The 17,174-nt window shown below is 43.5% G+C and overlaps 1 protein-coding gene across 1 annotated transcript; it reads right to left on the bottom strand.

Annotated features, from left to right (window-relative positions):
• Positions 1 to 10,418: 10,418 nt before the first annotated feature.
• Positions 10,419 to 17,172, bottom strand: LOC128851975 (uncharacterized). The gene is made up of 2 exons (XM_054064365.1): positions 15,858 to 17,172; positions 10,419 to 13,926 (listed from the first exon to the last, which is right to left on the bottom strand). Exons 1-2 carry the CDS (start codon positions 16,501 to 16,503, stop codon positions 13,805 to 13,807), a joined length of 768 nt encoding a protein of 255 aa, XP_053920340.1. The 5' UTR covers positions 16,504 to 17,172; the 3' UTR covers positions 10,419 to 13,804.
• Between the last annotated feature and the right edge of the window lie 2 nt (positions 17,173 to 17,174).

The following is a 17,174-nucleotide window of genomic DNA, read 5'->3' as shown; positions in this document are numbered from 1 at the left end:
TTTCATGATCTTGGTTGTACAGCACTTGTGTGTATTTTTTATTTAGTTTTGCCTCAGGTCTACAAAGCCTGAAATGAAAAGCATGGAGTTCTCCATCATTCTTTGAGATGGAGCTAAGTAAGTTTCCTTCTCATTTTATAGGTAAGAAAGTAAAGTCAGAAGGATTGCCTCGGAGTGTGAATTGCCTTTTGTGTAGCTGTGCTGATTGATGCTGGTAATGCCCTTTGGTTTCATCTCAGAGAGCCCAAAGTAGCAGGTCAAAGTCTGATGCCTGAGACAGGTAGCTCAGGACACGTGCTGTCCCTGTCCTTTTGTCTTTCTCTTTGAGGTGCAGATTACTTCAACTCTTCCATTTTCAATTCTTTTCTACTTAAACAAGAATAAATACATTTTTGCCAGAATAAGGGTTGCTATAGGATTCACAAGACCAAATACCACGTTATGGCATATATGTGGGTAAAATCGGCAGCTCCCATTTTCCAGGCTAATGGCTTTGATTAGCTGACTCCTTTGATAATTTCAAAGGGCCTAAGATAAAAGGAGCTTAGAAAATACAAAGGCCTGTGATTTCCTTCCAGTGGTACAGCAGAGGAGCAAGGAAGTGACACTGAGCTATCACTGTTTCTATAGCACTGAATTCACTGAATATGCATGGCCAGAAAATGCCAGTTTTCAGGCCTGTCAAAAGATATTTTTCTTAAGTATTTGAAGTACCTCAGCAATGATAGTTACATAGCATCTTGCACATTGCCAATCCTACCTTTGAAGTCTATGATTTTAGGAAAGTTCAATACAGCTTGCTTAAAGTTAAGCTAATAACTTACCCATGTGCAGTGGAAGTCTGGTCATTTTATAAAAATTTTGTTCTTTTTTGTTAAGCTGTTATTTGTAGCTTTGCAGAAAACAATGTGTCAGAACTAAGATTTTGACAGCAAAAACTTCATCACTGTCATTTAGTTGGAAATGTTGCTTTTCTTCCTGGTTCTATTTAAGAGAAGATCTCTTCATCTATACACTGAGTTTTGGGTTGTTTTCCAATGAAGTTATAGTTTCTGTCCAAACTTTGGGCATTGCTGAGCTATGGTGTCAGTTTTATTGTGGAGCCTCAACAATAAAATAAATAGAAAACTTACAAAGATACCTAAAATTAAAGGAAAAAAATAACAAAACCAGTCATTCTTGATAGTTTAAATTATTCTTAGTAATAAAATAGATGCCGGCAAATCCTGATCACCTCAGTCATACTTAATCCATACCTACACAAAATTTCCCTTATGATTTCACATCTTACATGAAGGCTTTCAGGATCCAAATACCTTTCCAAGATTTTTGTGAAACTCTGATATTTCTAATAGTTAATGGAAAGAACAACTGCATTCAGAAATGTCAAACATTAAAGAATTAAGTAATGTGCACATGCGGTAGACAGAGACATCAAGTGTGCTCTCTGCATTTCAGTCCAACTTATGTTTGTATGAGGCTGGATTGGTGGGCTGAGGCCAGTGGGATGAGGTTTAACATGGCCAAGTGCAGAGTCCTGTGTTTGGGACAAAAATTGCTACAGGCTTGGGGAAGAGTGGCTGGAAAGCTGCCTGGCAGAGAAAGAGCTGGGAGTGTTGGTTAACAGCTGACTGAATGTGAGCCAGCAGTGTGCCCAGTTGACCAAGAAGGCATCTTGGCTTGTATCAGAAACAGCATGGCCAGCAGGACCAGGGGAGTGATTCTGCCCCTGTACTCAGCACTGGTGAGGCTGCACCATGAATATTGTGTCAGTTTTGGGCCCCTCACTACAAGAAAGACATTGAGGTCCTGGAGTGTGTCCAGAGAAGGGCAGCGAAGCTGCTGAGAGGGCTGGTGAACAAGTCAAATGCGGAACAGCTTGGGGAGCTGGGGTTGTTTAGCCTTGAGAAGAAGAGGCTGAGGGGGAGACCTTATTGCTCTCTACAACTATCTGAAAGGAGGTTGTAGAGAGGTGGGTGTTGATCTGTTCACTCAAGTTGTAGATGATAGGGCAAGAGGAGATCAACTCAAGCTGCACCAGGGGAGTTTCAGATTGGACATAAGGAAAAATTTCTTCACTGAAGTGGTTATTAAGCACTGGAACAGGCTGCCCAGGGTGGTGGTTGAGGCACCATCCTTGGAGGTGTTTAAAAGGTGGGCAGATGAGATGCTTGGGGACGTGATTGAATAGTAGACAGGTATGGTTGGAGTTGATGATCTCTAAGGTCCTTTCCAACCTTATGATTCTATGAGGTTTGGAACTCCAGTAGGTTATTGATGGCTACTACGCAGCTGGCCAAGCACAGGCAGGTCCCAGCAGAATTGTTCGCTCTTGCCTGTGCGCTTTATTTGACCAACTGTTAAATGTAAGAAAGATAACTAAGGCATGAGATAAAACAGCGCTGTTTGAGAATGGTTTTGAAAAACTCCAGTTCTGTGTTAATAAACCTTGCAGGACCAAGGCCTGATCCTGCTAGCTGTTGACGACCAGCAAATGAACTTCAGCAAAAGCTGAGGTTCTCACTGGTACTTGGCATCAGCCTGGGCAATGACTGCCAGCTCCTTATGGACCTTAATCAAGTCTCTGCATTGGCTTTTCCCAGTGATGTTTAACCTGTCTGAACTGCAGACCAGCCTGATTCCTCTGAGTGGAGGTTTCTAACTAACAGGCTGACAGTGAAAGAAAAAGACAAACAAACCAACAAGCCCAAATGAAAGAAAAGGGCAAATAGAAGATGGGCACAGGGAATGGACAAATTAACGCATTTATGTTGCAGGGCAGCAACTGTATTGCTCCACATCCAAGTCATGTGCCATTATAGAAACCCTTTCATGGTTGGTAACTACTCAGTATCCATTCCTACAACTATGACAAGCTGCTAACTGAAAGCCTCCAGAACAGCCCAGGAAGTTCTAGCTTATTTCTGAACAGTTCCTAAGAGCACCTACGCTGTGATGGATGGCCCCTTGCTTGAAATCTCCTTTATGAAAAAGCATAAGACTGCCAGTATCAGTAAGCTTTACTCACACAAGTCAGCAAATATAATAGGCAAACATGCAGAGCAAAATACATTTTGATTGATTAGACGGCGTTTGGAGAGAAGGCATCAAGTTCTTTATTACAGATATTTATCCTGTCTTTTCCACTCTGCTGCTTATTAGTGCAAATGGTGAATTTTTCATGTATTTTTTAATACTAATAAGTGTGAGAGATGTAGGAAAAGCTTTTCAGTGGATTTTCTCTTATTTTAATTGAAATGAGGTCAGATATAATGCTGGCCTAATCATATCTTGTTAAGCTCAAATATGTGTATTTTCCAAGTACTGAGGGCACTGTGGAGAATCAATATAAACTCTGCCACAAGAAGTGCAACTAACAATCCCATCCTTATAAATATTTTAAGTGTCTGTTATAAAAGCAAACATCGTAGTAGCATTGTTTTTTCTCTTTTAGCTGCATAAGTGTACTTGGGAACATGCCAGCATTTTCCTATGCAGAATGGTCACCAATAGGCGGTGCTAACTATTTCCAAATCCAATACCAGGTCCTTCTCAACTGTTCTTCAAGCAAGTTCTCCTGTCTGCTTCCTCTTCCTGGCAGATCATTCTCAAAGCCTACTCTTGATAAATTTGCAGTTCCCAACAGATTAACCTCATCTTTTCATATTCCTTCTTTGCAGCTATGACCTTTAGTTGTTCTTGCGTGCTGGTTTTTTTGGGTTTTCCCTGTGCCCCAATTGGTTGCAGCCAACTGCCAAACAGAAACTTCTGGGAATGTGATTCCCACACCCAGAGATTTGGCTGCGCTCTCAAAGAGCTTACCTTTGTCTTTATTCACAGTTCTTTGATCTTTACTGTATTTTTCCATTCTTTATGGAAATGGATCTTAACATTGCTCAAAACCAAATCATTTTCACTCAAACTCATCTTTCATACGACTTCTTTTAAATTCTGCTTTTGAAAGCAAAAGGGAAAATATAAAGAAAGGAAAAGGTCATACAAACATATATCAAAGTCAGTGAAATGGTATAGAATAACTCCAGTGACTTCAGTCTTTTGTCTTAAGCAAGGATATTCTTTAAGCTCATTGATTTGGAATTCAAGCTGATAGGTGTTTTCTGTTTTCAGTGACTGTCTGGTTCAGAGCAATATCCCATTACTCCAGCTAACAGATATTGTAGTGCTAATTCTCCTGATGCAAGTCGTAGTGTCAGACCTGCATTGATGAGGAGAACCAGGCTCATCGCTATCAGCACTGTATATATCAGCATTGCAGATTACTTTGTCCTGAGCCCTATGCAGGAGCTGAGAAGTCGCAGTGATTGCTAGGCCAGAGAGGGACTGCGTGAGCAGAGCATCCACACCTGCGATCAGCGTGCCTCCTTTTGTAGCCGTGGTACTCGGGGTATGTGCTTGAGTCTTAACTGCTTTGCTAAGCCTTTTTTCCCCCCCCCCCCCCCCAGTGCTGTCTATAAAAAGCAATAGACTCACCACTGAGGATGTGCTAATGGGGGTACTTCTGGATTGCATCTGCAAGCTTAGGTCTGGGATAAGACATAACCTATAAGAGGAGGAAAGCTGCCATCTCCAGTGCCTCTGAGCAACAGTACGGCCAGTCCATGTCTTTAGCTTCCTTTTGATTCTTGCTAGACGGTGTGTCTGGGCCAGAACACTTTTGGTAAGAAACTGCCTCCTTAGAGGCTTATTTCCTAATAGTCAGAAACGAAAAAAAAAAAAAAAAAGGACACATGAGGAGTGACGCTGTGCTCCCTAACCCCTTTGAATGGTATCCACAGCCCCTGGAGTGTTTATAAGGAAGCTGCCAGAAGTCTTTTTGACCTAAAAATATATAGATTTTGAGCCCTGTGATATGTCTGAAGGACCAGAGTGCCTCATTCGGAGGTGTGGGCAGCACCAGGGAACTCTCTGGACAGACCTCACCTGGGGCACCTTACACCACTCACTCAAAGAGCAGTGGCATCCTTGGACCACTGCCTCCTCCTTCCCGAGTCATGAGGCCACAGGTCACAAACACATTTGTTCTTTCTGCTCAGTTTAATGAATGTTGAGGGTTTTTTTTTCTTTTTTCTCTCCTTGCCGTACATCCCTCCTCTTCCTGCAGAAGAGACTATAAGTCTCAGGCTAAGACTCTTCCTTCAAGACTTAGAGAATCACCTGGGGTAAAACTGAGAATAGATTTGTGATTTTCTTGATGACTGGTGATTGGAAAGCTGTTCATGGAAGGTGGGACATGTAATAATATTCTAAAAGTAGTGTCTGGATCACATTTTGTGAAGGCCTCGATTCCATGGTAGGATAAGTGCTCTAAGAAAACAGTGGCTTGAAGCTTTCGCGGGGACAGAAGCAAATAAATGCCTTGTTTCTGTGTTTCTTTCAATTTAAGTATGCCTGATATGTAGCCCAAAGTCTTGCGCGGGTTTGAGCATGAACAACTTTTGAACATAGGACCCACCAGAGTGAGGCAACAACCAAGCTGTTCAAGAGGCGGTCACCTCATTACTGAAAGCCGTGTTCTGTAGGTGGTGTTCAAATTCCCAAGCTATGCAGCCTGCTTTACTTCAGATGTCGTCATTCTTCTCTGAAAGGTCAAGCGATGCCTCAGTCATTTAATCTAGCACTTCTGCACCAGGTTTTCCCTTTTTTTTCTCCAACCTACCCTGAGTCAGCTGTTGTTACTGATCCATCCTCCTGCCTGTGGGAGGAAAATGTATTTGCCTTCCCTTATGTGGCCTTCAAGGTATGCCTACTATTTTGCTGAGGTTTCAGTGTTCTGCACCTAGCCCTTGTACAGAGAACTATTAGCTTACTTTGCTAACTGAAAAGTATGACTTCTAAACTGCAGCTTCTAACACGTGTGCATTGCTTTTGATAAGATCTTGCTGACCCTGTAAAAGACTTCACAATAAAAAGAATTATTTTGTTGCATCAGTATGATTTATGAGTATTGAAATGTCGACAAGGATCCTAGTGAGGGAAATAGAAATCTGATATGAGGAAAAGAGATGCTGTTTGGATACACAAATTGGAAACATTGATGCCTTTTTAGAGCTTTAGAGAAACCAGATCTGGTTAACCATATGATCTAAAACATAATGGAGCATCTGCATTAATTTTAAAGACCTCAGTAAATCAGTAAATGTCTTGAAGGGTGAAACAGATGTCCTGAGCTTGAATATTCACCTTTGTCTCCAGTAGGTTTTACACTAATCTAGCTGTGTTATAGAAGTTGCTGAAGCAACTACCTTTCACTTAGTATCAGCACCAGACACAGTATTAGACACAAGTAAATTCACTGAAGAAACTGAATCATCTGCCAAAAGGAACTATTCTGATGCTTGACTATAGATGCAAGGGAAGAGAAAAACACAGAACTGAGCAAAAAAATCAGACCTACCTTAAACAAGCGTGACCCTGGGAAAAAACCCTGAGGGGCAGGATTGAAATAGGCTGTCTGGAAGCAACTTGGTAGAAGCACTGAAACTGTCTTTGTTTTCTTAATCCCTCCAATGCCCTAAGGAACAGGACTCAGAAATTTTGTAAGAAGCAACGTCATAACAATTTCTCCTGAGCAGAGTAACTTGCAAGGCTTCCGCATTTTTGGCCAGGAAGCCTTGGATTTGCTGGTTTTGCAGCTGCTTTAGGATCAGATTTTTAAACATTTTATAACTGCATGCTTTTTTCTCCTCCCAGTTTATTCCATTTTATCAGGCTTGTCTAGAGCTGCTACATATTATAACTCCTCTGCCAGGCAGGAACAGGTTTGAAGTTTTACAGGTTGCTGTCCTGTTAAACAAGAAACCTGTGCTGCAGGAATATATATATTTTTTTAATTTCTTGTCTTCACCTGCATACGCTCTGTGTGTAGATACAGACAGAAAACAGATTAAAGAAAATACTTGTTGAATTGTGTGCAACCAGGACCACCACGTGGCTCCTGCCGCACAGCCTCCACCGGGGACCAAGACCACATTCTGATGTTTGTAAATGACTGCTGTGTACTGACCATTACATGTTCAATCTCTTATTTAACCTTGACAGAGACTGAAGAAAACAAGGGTTAGAATAGAAATGTGCGAAAGGTTGCTTAGTAATTAAATTTCATGTCTCTTCTACTAATAGATGAAACAATTTCTAATATATTTTTGACTCAGTTGTAGGCTATGGCAGCAACCCCGCACATTTTTATGTCTTTCTGCTGTTTCCCAGTTCTGATGTTTTCTTTTGTTCAGTTTTATTTCTTTATTTTGTATTAGAAGGTTTCAACATTTTGTCTTGTTTTCCCTGTTTCTCAATGTTCGTGATAAAAACCCAGCAATAAAAGAGCTATGAAAGATGAATTCACACTTCAGCTGAGACTTTCTCATATATTTTTCATGCATTCTTAAATCCCCACCCCCAAAATACACAAATAGGAAATAATTATTTAAATTTAGGCATCATAGCAGAAGGTACAGCTGATATTATTTCCCAACCTTTCCTTACATCATTAGCCGAATGGGACTAATATTGAATTGGCTGCACAGGTGCTTATTTTGTAAGCTTCCTACAAAAATTATATATTCTCTTACTTTACTGTGGAATGACTAAATAATGTATTTTTGCTCCAGTCCATAATTGTTATTGTATAGGCTTAAAGCACCTGCTTTAGGGCAGGGAGCTTGTCCCCATGGGGGCAGGTGGACATTGCACCTGCCAAGCAAGGCTTTGCTGTCATACATAGCCATGGCTAACCCACGCAAACACCAAGGAAGATCTGATCGGCTGTTTTTCTGATCAGTGAGCCTCTGCCTTGCACTTAATGGACTCCAGCTAATCAAGCTAAAGATCCCAAGGAGTTAAATGCAGATATAATTCTTTCTTTTATAGCAGGCTGGGGATCTGCGGACAGGGTTCAGCCACGATGCTAAAATCCCATTCAAGCAGAAATGTCACGTTATTTACTTACTAAAACAATGCTCTTATTACAAAGACAAGTTAGGAGTGAAAATATGACAGCGTCTATTTTAGGTTGTCATTGATCTTTAATTTGCTGTGACCTGGAGGTTTTCTATGTAGTCAGTGTTTTTTGGCCAAAATATGTGACTGCAGGGAAATGAGTAAATGAGTGCCAGAGATGTTCTTTTTTTCCCATGAAAAGACTGAAATTGCTTTGTGTAAATGGGTGGAAAATGCTGATATTTTGTTTCTATAAATACTTTGCCTCCTGCGTGCTGTATTTCATTTGTGCTGTTTCCTAGGAGTATTTGGCTTCTTATCACTTTTATGCAGGGTGCTGAATACAAATGAGCTACCGTTTACCCAGCAACCAAGCTGTGGAGCATTTGTGACTGTTGTGCATTTCCCGAGCAAGAGTAACTCCTGAATGAAGTAGATTACCCTGTAGCCTTGCAAAACACTGAGTATTATAAAACATGCATTTAGTGGATAAATTCACAGAGGAAAATGAACAGACGCTCTGTTTCTATATATAAGGACATGCATGTATATAAATATATCCGGGTGATGTAAAAAAACCCCTTGAAATAATCCATAATTTTTAATGAGAATTTATATATAGGAAAGGCAAAAGAAAATCAAAGTAGTGGTTTTTATTCTCAGTGACACTGCCTACAACCAGGCTCCTTGTTTATGGAGTCTATTAACAAGGCTCCATTACCATAGGTTTGTGCGTTCACAGGATGATTCAGGTTGGAAGAAACCTCAGGAGATCACTAGTCCAACCTCTGCGCAGAGCAGGGCCAGCTCTGAGGTCAGACCAGGTTGCTCAGGGCTTGATACAGCTGTTCCTTGAAACCCCCAGGGATGGAGACTACACAGCCTCTCAAAGCAGCTGTCCTGCTGATTGATTGTCCTCCTGGGGAAAATCTTTTTCCACCTATTCAGTCTGCAACTCTCTAATTTCATCATCTGTTGCCTCTCATTCTCTTACCTTGCATCTCTGTGAGTGAAGAGCCTGGCCCTACCTCCTTGATGACCCACTATAGACACTGGGGAGCTGATGTTAGATGCTGCCAGAGCTGTCTCTTCTCCAGGCTGGACAAGTCCAGCTCCCTCAGCGTCTCCTCACACAGAAATACTGCAGCCCCTGGCCAGGCTGGGGTCCTCTGCTGAACTCACCCCATCTAATCATCCTCTATCTTTTGTTTGAGGGGAGAAAAACTAGGCATGGAACTGCATATGTTGTCTCACTGCTGCTGAGTAAAGGGCTTTAGTGGCTCCCTTGGACCTCCTGGCTGTGCTGCTGTTAGTACAGCCCTGCTTGCTCCTGGCTGCTTTGCTGCTGGGGCACACAGCTGACTCAAGCCCAGCTCAGCCTCAGTTGTGTCTGCAGGGAAATCTTCTTTCCCAAGTGCAAGATGTGGCATTTGTCCTTGTTGAATTTCAAGAGATGCATGCTGGCCCATTCCTCCCATTGGCACACCCAGAACACTGCACCAGCAGGAGGTTCTTCCAGATTCTTGCCCTTCTGGCAGGCACAGCGATAGGGCATGGAGCTGTTAGAAAGGAGGGCAACTATTGCATGAGGTGGCTGGAACTGGGGAAGTGGGAAAGCGTTGATCCTGGGTGAGTGAGCATGCTGCAGTGAGGGGAGGTGTGGAGGAATGTGGATATACAGTCTTAGGAGATCACACTCCATGATTTTGCTGTTCAAGGAACAGCTTGCAGTTCCTTTGATGTCTTAGGCATTCACAAGAAAGAAAAAGGCATATGGTGCTAATATACTACTAATACCTTTCTCAAGAAAGACTTGCCGAGAGAAGTTGTGGATGCCTCATCTGTGGAGGTGTTCAAGGCCAGGTTGGATGGAGCCTTGGGCAGCCTGATTTAGTGGGATGTCCCTGCCCATGGCAGGGGGTTGGAACTAAATGATTTTTAAGGTCCCTTCCAACCCAAACTATTCTATGATTCTATGATTCTATCACTTATTGTTGGGTAGGACTGTAGGTGAAGCTACATGTGAAAACCTCTAGGACATCACAACTTATTGTGTCCATTCCTCTTTCCCATAGTAAGTCTTTTCCAGGTTTGGGGGTTTGGAGCCACAATGCCTCCTCATTTATGGAAAATATGGAGAGCAAGGATGGTACTTATGATGAAGTCGTCTTTTTCTGATGTAATGTGAGTAATGACCTCCACTACACATACCTGCAGTACATCTCTGGTCTAGGAGACCGGAGGCCAGTGAGCAGGGTGTCAATGCAAAGGACTTCCCAGCTCTCCTGAAGTAGCACTTCATATAATCATAGAATGGATTGGATTGGAAGGGACTGTGAAGGTCATGTAGTCCAAGCCCCCTGCAGTGAGCAGGGACATCTTCAACGAGATCAGGTTGCTCAGAGCCCCATCCAACCTGACCTTGAATGTATCCAGAGATGGGGCATCTACCACCTCTCTGGGCAACCTGTTCCAGTGTTTCACCACCTTCAGTGAAAAAAAGTCTAAACGCCTCCTCTTTCAGTTTAAAACCATTAGCCCTTGTCCTGCTGCTACAGGCCCAGCTAAAAGGTTTTCCCCCACCTTTCTTATAAGCCTCCTTTAAGTATTGAAAGGCTGCCAAAAGGTCTCCTCAGAGTCTTCTCTTCTCCAAGCTGAACAACCTCAACTCTCTTGGTCACTCTTCATAGGGAAAGTATTCCAGGCCTTTGATCATTTTTGTGGCCCTTCTCTGGGCCCGCTCCAACAGGTCCTGTGTTGAGGGCTCCAGAGCTGGACACAGTATTCTGGGCGTGGCCTCACCAGATCAGAGTGGAGGGGAAGAATCACCTCTCTTGACCTGCTGGCCACACTTCTTTTGATGCAGCCCAGGATATGGTTGGTCTTCTGGGCTGCGAGTGCACAGTTCAGGCTCATGTCCAGCTTCTCATCCTCCATGACCCCCAGGTCTTTCTCTGTAGGGCTGCTCTCAATCTCTTCATCCCCCAGTGTGTATCAATACTGAGGTTTGCCCCAATGTAGGTGCAGGACCTTGCATTTCACCTTGTTGAACCTCATGAGGTTTTTCACAAGCCCACTTCTCCAGCTTGTCCAGGTCCCTCTGGATGGCATCCTGTCCCTCAAGGGTGTCAACCTCACTACTCAGCTTGGTGTCATCCACAAACTTGCTGGGGGTGTACTCAATCACATCATCTATGTCATTGATGAAGATATTAAACAACACTGGACCCAGAACAGACCTCTGAGGTACACCACTTGTCACTGATCTCCATCTGGACATTGAGCTGTTAACCACTACCCTCTGGGTGCGACCATCCAACCAATTCCTTATCCATCAAATAGTCCATCTATCAAACCCATATTTCTCCAGTTCAGAGAGGATGTTGTGGGGGACCACGTCAAAGGCTTTGGAGAAGTCCATACAGATGACATCCATGGGTCTTCCCTTGTCCACTGATATAGTCACTTCCCCATAGAAGGCTACTAAGTTGGTGAGGCAGGGGCTTGACTCTGATGAAGCTGTGCTGCCTGTCTCAAATCACCTCCCTGTCTTCTATGAGCTTTAGCATAGCTTCTGGGAGGATCTGTTCCATGATCTTCCCAGGCACAGATGTGAGGCTGACAGGTCGGTAGTTCCCAGGATCATCTTTTCTACCTTTTTTAAAAATGAGTGCAATGTTACCATTTTTCCAGTCACCAGGGACTTCTCCCAACTGCCATGACTTTTCAAATACCATGGAGAGTGGCTTGGCAACTGCATCATCCAATTCCCTCAAAACTCTCAGATGCATTTTGTCTAGTCCTGTGAACTTAAGTACATCCCAGGTCCTCAGGTGGTCATGAACCTGATCTTCTCTTACAGCAGGAAGGACTTTTCTCTCCCAGTCTGCACCTTGCAGCCCATCCCCTTCAGAGGTTTGTGAAGAGAGGTTGCCAGTGAACACTGAGGCAAAAAAGTTGTTGAGTACTTCAGCCTTCTCCTCATCTGTTGTTGCCAGCTTGGCAGTCTCTCTCATCAGGGCAGGCACTCTCTTTGACCTTTCTTTTCTGATTTACATACCTGTAGAAGCCTTTCTTGTTATTCTTCGCTTCCCTCACCAAGTTCAGCTTCAGCCGTGTCTTGGTCTTCCTGACCCCATCCCTACACAACTGGGCGGTGTCCTTGTACTCTTCCCAGGATATCTGACCCTGCTTCCACTGCCTGTGCAGTTCCTTTTTCTCCTCTAGTTTGAGCCAAAGGTCACGACTCAGCCATGCTGATCTCTTGCCTTTTCTGCCAGACTTCTTGCACCTCGCGATGGAGAGCATCCTTAAAGACCTGCAAGTGCTGCTCTCGTCCCTTGTCCCCGAGGACAGTTTCCCAGGGAGTCCTATCAACTAACTTCTTGAAGAGCTGGAATTTTGCTTTCCTGAAATTCAGGGTCCTGACTTTACTCTTCACTTGACCCGTAGCCCTCAGGACCGTGAACTCCACCAGTGTGTGATCACTACATCCCAGGTAGCATCCAACCTTGTTGTCTTTGATTAGCTCAGTCACATTAGTGATCACAATGTCAAGTATTGCATCTGCCCTGGAAGGGGTGTCTATTTTCTGGCTTAAAAAGTTGTCTTCAATGCATTCCAGGAGTCTCCTGGATTGGCTACAGATCAGAGGAGGGAGCTGGCCTCTTCTCCCAAGTGACAGGGGAAAAGACAAGGGGGAATGGCTCCAGCTCCGCCAGGGGAGGTTCAGACTGGACATTAGAAAAAAATTTTTCACAGAAAGGGTCATGAGGCACTGGCAGAGGCTGCCCAGGGAGGTGGTTGAGTCCCCATCCCTGGAAGTATTTAAAAGATAGGTAGACAAGGTGCTCAGGGACATGGTTTAGTGGCAGATAGGAATGGTTGGACTCGATGATCCAAGAGGTCTTTTCCAACCTGGTGATTCTATGATTCCTCCAGCAGATGTCCGGGTTGTTGAAATTCCCCAGCAGAAGGAGAGCCTCTGAGAGGGATGCCTCCAGCAGCTGAAGTATGAAGACTTCATCGATTGCCTCCTCTTGATCAGGCAGCCTGTAGTAGACTCTAGCCACTAGGTTCCCTTTGTTGCCTCAGTCTCTGACTTCTAGCCATAGGCTTTCAACCTGCTCGTGGCTACTCTTCAAAGACAGCTCTTCACACTCTATCCATTTCTTGATGTAGAGGTTAACTCCTCTACCCCTCCTTTCTTGCCTGTCTCTTCTGAACAGCTTGTAGCTATCGATAGCTGCAATCCAGTCATGAGATTCAGACCGCCATGTTTCAGTAATGGCAACCAGGTCATAGGATTTGACGAACTGTATTTTTGTTTGATTTCTGAGAATATTTTTTTAAATAGTTTTCTTAAAAGCCTATCTTACAGTGCTGCAAATCAGCAAAGAAAGCTACTTTTGTGCTTCTTTAAAGGAAAACTGCAGGAACATACCAGGTGTGCTATCTGGAGCAGAAATCTTCAGAAGTCAAAAGCAAAGGACATTTAGTCCTGACCAAGCAGACTAAACATTTGGTATGAAAGCTGGAGAATATTCAAGATAATAATAATGTACTCTGCATGTTGCAGTACATCTCCTCTAGCAGTTGGATTCCACAAAGGTCACGTCAACCATGAGTGAAGAAAAAAAGGAAAACACTCAGCAAGACAAATATTGCTCAGAGCATTAATTTTCCCACACCTTCTTCCACAGCAGGATCACAAGCAATTAACAGTCCTCATAGTGGGAACACTTCTACTGACATACTTTCCTCTCACCCACAATTTTTTTCAAATTCCTTACTTTGGGCAGGTGTTCGGTTGTGATCCAACAAAACTCATTTTTATTTGCAAATTAACCTAGAAATTAAATTTTGTCAGACAAAAGGTGGAAGTGTTCTTCCTTTCTACACTTCTCATTTTGTATTGGGTGAGCTGATCAGCACTTTTCCGTCCACCACTGTCCATTTCCTTCAAGCTACCTGAAAAATACATAAGATTACATGGCATTTACATTAATACTTTATTCAATAAAGCAGAGATCTTATGACAAAAGATTTGAGAAGAAAAAATGAGATCGTGTGAGAAATACCTCACACAATAAGGTATTTGTTTTAACATACATGTTCTCCTAAATGTTCATCTGATTCCATTTCTCTTTGTGATTCAAGATAAATATCCAAGATTTTGGAAAAAAGAAAGAGTCATCATGTTAGCAGGAATGACACTGTTGATGTAATACATCAAAGTGACAAGATGTCTGGCTGTACTCACTTGGAAATCAGAATATTTTCAATTGGATGTCCCCTTGGAGGATTACATGCTCCGCTGTACCTGTCTGTACTGGGGTACACGCCGTGTCCCAGGGGATCCTCATGTTCCCCTGCACCCTTGGTTTTGGTGCCTGGTTAAAGACGTGGCATAACCTTGCACCTCCACGTATTCTATTCAGATTTTTATATCATGCACATTCATGTGCTGTCTGAGTGCTTCTTTGATTGTGTTACCCATCTGAAATGCCATTTTGTCTATGAGTGTCTGATAGCACAATCATTCATATGCCGTTGACTGCATTTTGGGGCATGACTTAAATGGAATCACCTGCAAATCTGCATTAAAAAAATCACCTGAGCCTATGAACAGGAATTTGAGGGAAAGCAACAGAATGCACATTCTTTGCTACTCTATTTCAAGACTTTTTTTCCCTTCTCAAAGAAGAGAGAGTATTTCCTTTTTAAGCAGGGCAGCTGTATGGACACAATTGGCATCATTTTTTAAAACAAGCAGTTTTTGAAAGTTCTTTTAAGGAAATGTATATGTGTGTGTGTGTGAGTGCACACGTATGCCTGCGTATGTGCATAGTTATATTTGTAATGCTCCTCCCCCCTTTTCTGTCAATTGAATGTTCTGAAACAATCATTCCTTTTTAGATTCGGCAACACAGGGTAGTCTGCTGCATCCTGCTGGTGCTCCAGTCTCTTAACTCAGCCTCTGACAAAGCTCTTGCTCTCTGTACCAGCTCCCTCCTGCACAGTACCCTGTCCCTCCTGCATCTGCCTCTCCTTCCGCCTCATCCTCCTCTGGCTCATGAGGAAGGCTCCTTGAGGAGAACATGGTCTCTGCCTAACAGCCCCTCACCAACTGGAGCAGGGCTGCTGCAGGTGAAGCTGCATGAAACGCCCCAGGTGGGAAGAGCGAGAGAAAATCCTCCTTCCTCTTCCCTGGAGAGAGGAAAATGATTGCCAAACAAATTGCAGTTAAATCAGAAAACACCCTGTCTGCAATATTAGTTGTGGGCAGTGATAGCACGCAAGCAGGCTTCTCTTCTGAAAAATACCCTGAGATTTTTAGAGGTCTACCTGAAACAGCTCAGCAGGAGTAAAATTTGCAGAATTGGGATCCTAATTGGGCTTTGGCATGTATCCTTTAAAGAAGATGCTTTACATAACATTGTGGCATTTGCAGACATTTGAAATCTTACGGCACTACCAAACCCTCAGACTACATTTTCTGACAGTGTGTTGAGTGCCACTTGGAAAGGGTGGACGCACCAAAGGCTTCCTGAAGTGACATCCCTGGTTGGCCACAGCAGCTGTGCTTCATGGACACGTCTTGTCTGGCTCATGGAAATATCACAACCTTGCCGCTGTTTTGAGAAATTATTGTCGTGGGGGTGTTATTTTATAGAATCATAGAATATCTCAGGTTGGAAGGGACCCATAAGGATCATAAGTCCAATTTCCTGCTTCTCATAGACCTACCTAAAACTAAACCGTATGACTAAGAGCATTGTCCGGATGCTCTTTGAACTCTGACAGGCTTGATGACATGACCACTTCCCTCAGGAGCCTGTTCCAGTGATCAACCACGCTCTCACTGTGGAAGCTTTTTCTAATGTCCAACATGCACTTACCCTGACACAGCTTCATTCTATTTAGTCGACGTCTCTTGCTGGTCATCAGAGAGAGGAGATCACCACCTCCCCTTCTGTTGTCCCCTTCGAGGAAGTTGTAGACTGCGATGAGATCACCCCTCAGCATTCTCTTCGCCAAGTTGAACAACCCAAGTGACCTCAGCGGTTCCTCCAAAGTCTTGTCCTTGAGGCTTTTCACCATCTTGGTCGCCCTTCTCTGGACACTTTCCAGTAGCTTTATATCCTTTTTACACTGTGGTACCTGAAACTGCACACAGTATTCAAGGTGGGGCCGCACCAGCCTGGTGTAGATTGGGACAAATACCTCCCTCAGCCAGCTGGCAATGCTGTGCTTGATGCACCCCAGGACACCGCTCGCCCTTTTGGCTGCCAGGGCACACTGTTGGCTCATACTTGCTGTTGACCCAACCCCCCCGATGTCTTTCTGCAGGGCTGCTGTCCAGCCTTCTTGACCCTCCATTTGTATGTATAAGCAGAATTGCCTCATCTCAGGTGGAGAACAGGCACTTGCTCTTGTCAAATTTTGTGCAGGTGGTGATTGCCCAGCTCTCTGGTCTATCCAGATCTCCCCGTAAGGCCTCCAGACCCTCAGGGGAACCCACAGCTCCTCATAGTTAGGTATCATTGGCAAACTTTGTTAAAGTACATTCGATTCCTGTGTCCAGATAATTTATAAAAATATTAAAGAGCAGTGACCCTGAAATTGAGCCCGGGGGAGCCCCACCGATGACTGCCTGCCAGCTTGATGTAACACTATTTACTAGAACTCTTCGAGCATGACCTGTCAGCCAATTGCTCACCCAACATATTATGGACTTATCTAACTGTGTGCTGGGCTTTTTGTCCAGTGATGCTATCAAAAGCTTTTGATTTCTGGTAGTGTTCTTATATATATTTTGGAGAATGGCAGGAAAATCCAGCGGGGCTCATGGTTTGCAACAATTTCTATCTGCTTGCCAATGAAATAAACATCCTGAGATTAGTGTGCTTGTATTAAGTTGCAGATGTGGAGCGTAATAGCTCCTGCAAAGAGGTGTATTACATGAATCATTAAAATCGCTGAAAAGATAAAATTGAGCAAAGCAAACTGGGAATAACACTGACCTCAAATAATTTCTCTGTCTTATTTCTACCTTATCAGATGATAAAGGAATTAACCCAATAACTCAGGTGTTGCTTTCTGAATTTTTGCTTCCCAGAGAGATTATGTATGGCTGGAGATGATGAGACTTGAGTTCACTCAGCATGAAGTAGAGAGGTCTCACTGCTGTCTTCAACTACCTAACAGGAGGTTCT

This window comes from Cuculus canorus, chromosome 4, assembly GCF_017976375.1.
Source record: "Cuculus canorus isolate bCucCan1 chromosome 4, bCucCan1.pri, whole genome shotgun sequence".
Classification (NCBI taxonomy): domain Eukaryota; kingdom Metazoa; phylum Chordata; class Aves; order Cuculiformes; family Cuculidae; genus Cuculus; species Cuculus canorus.
Note: the sequence above shows the minus strand (reverse complement) of the source record. Positions and strands in the feature narration are given on the sequence as shown.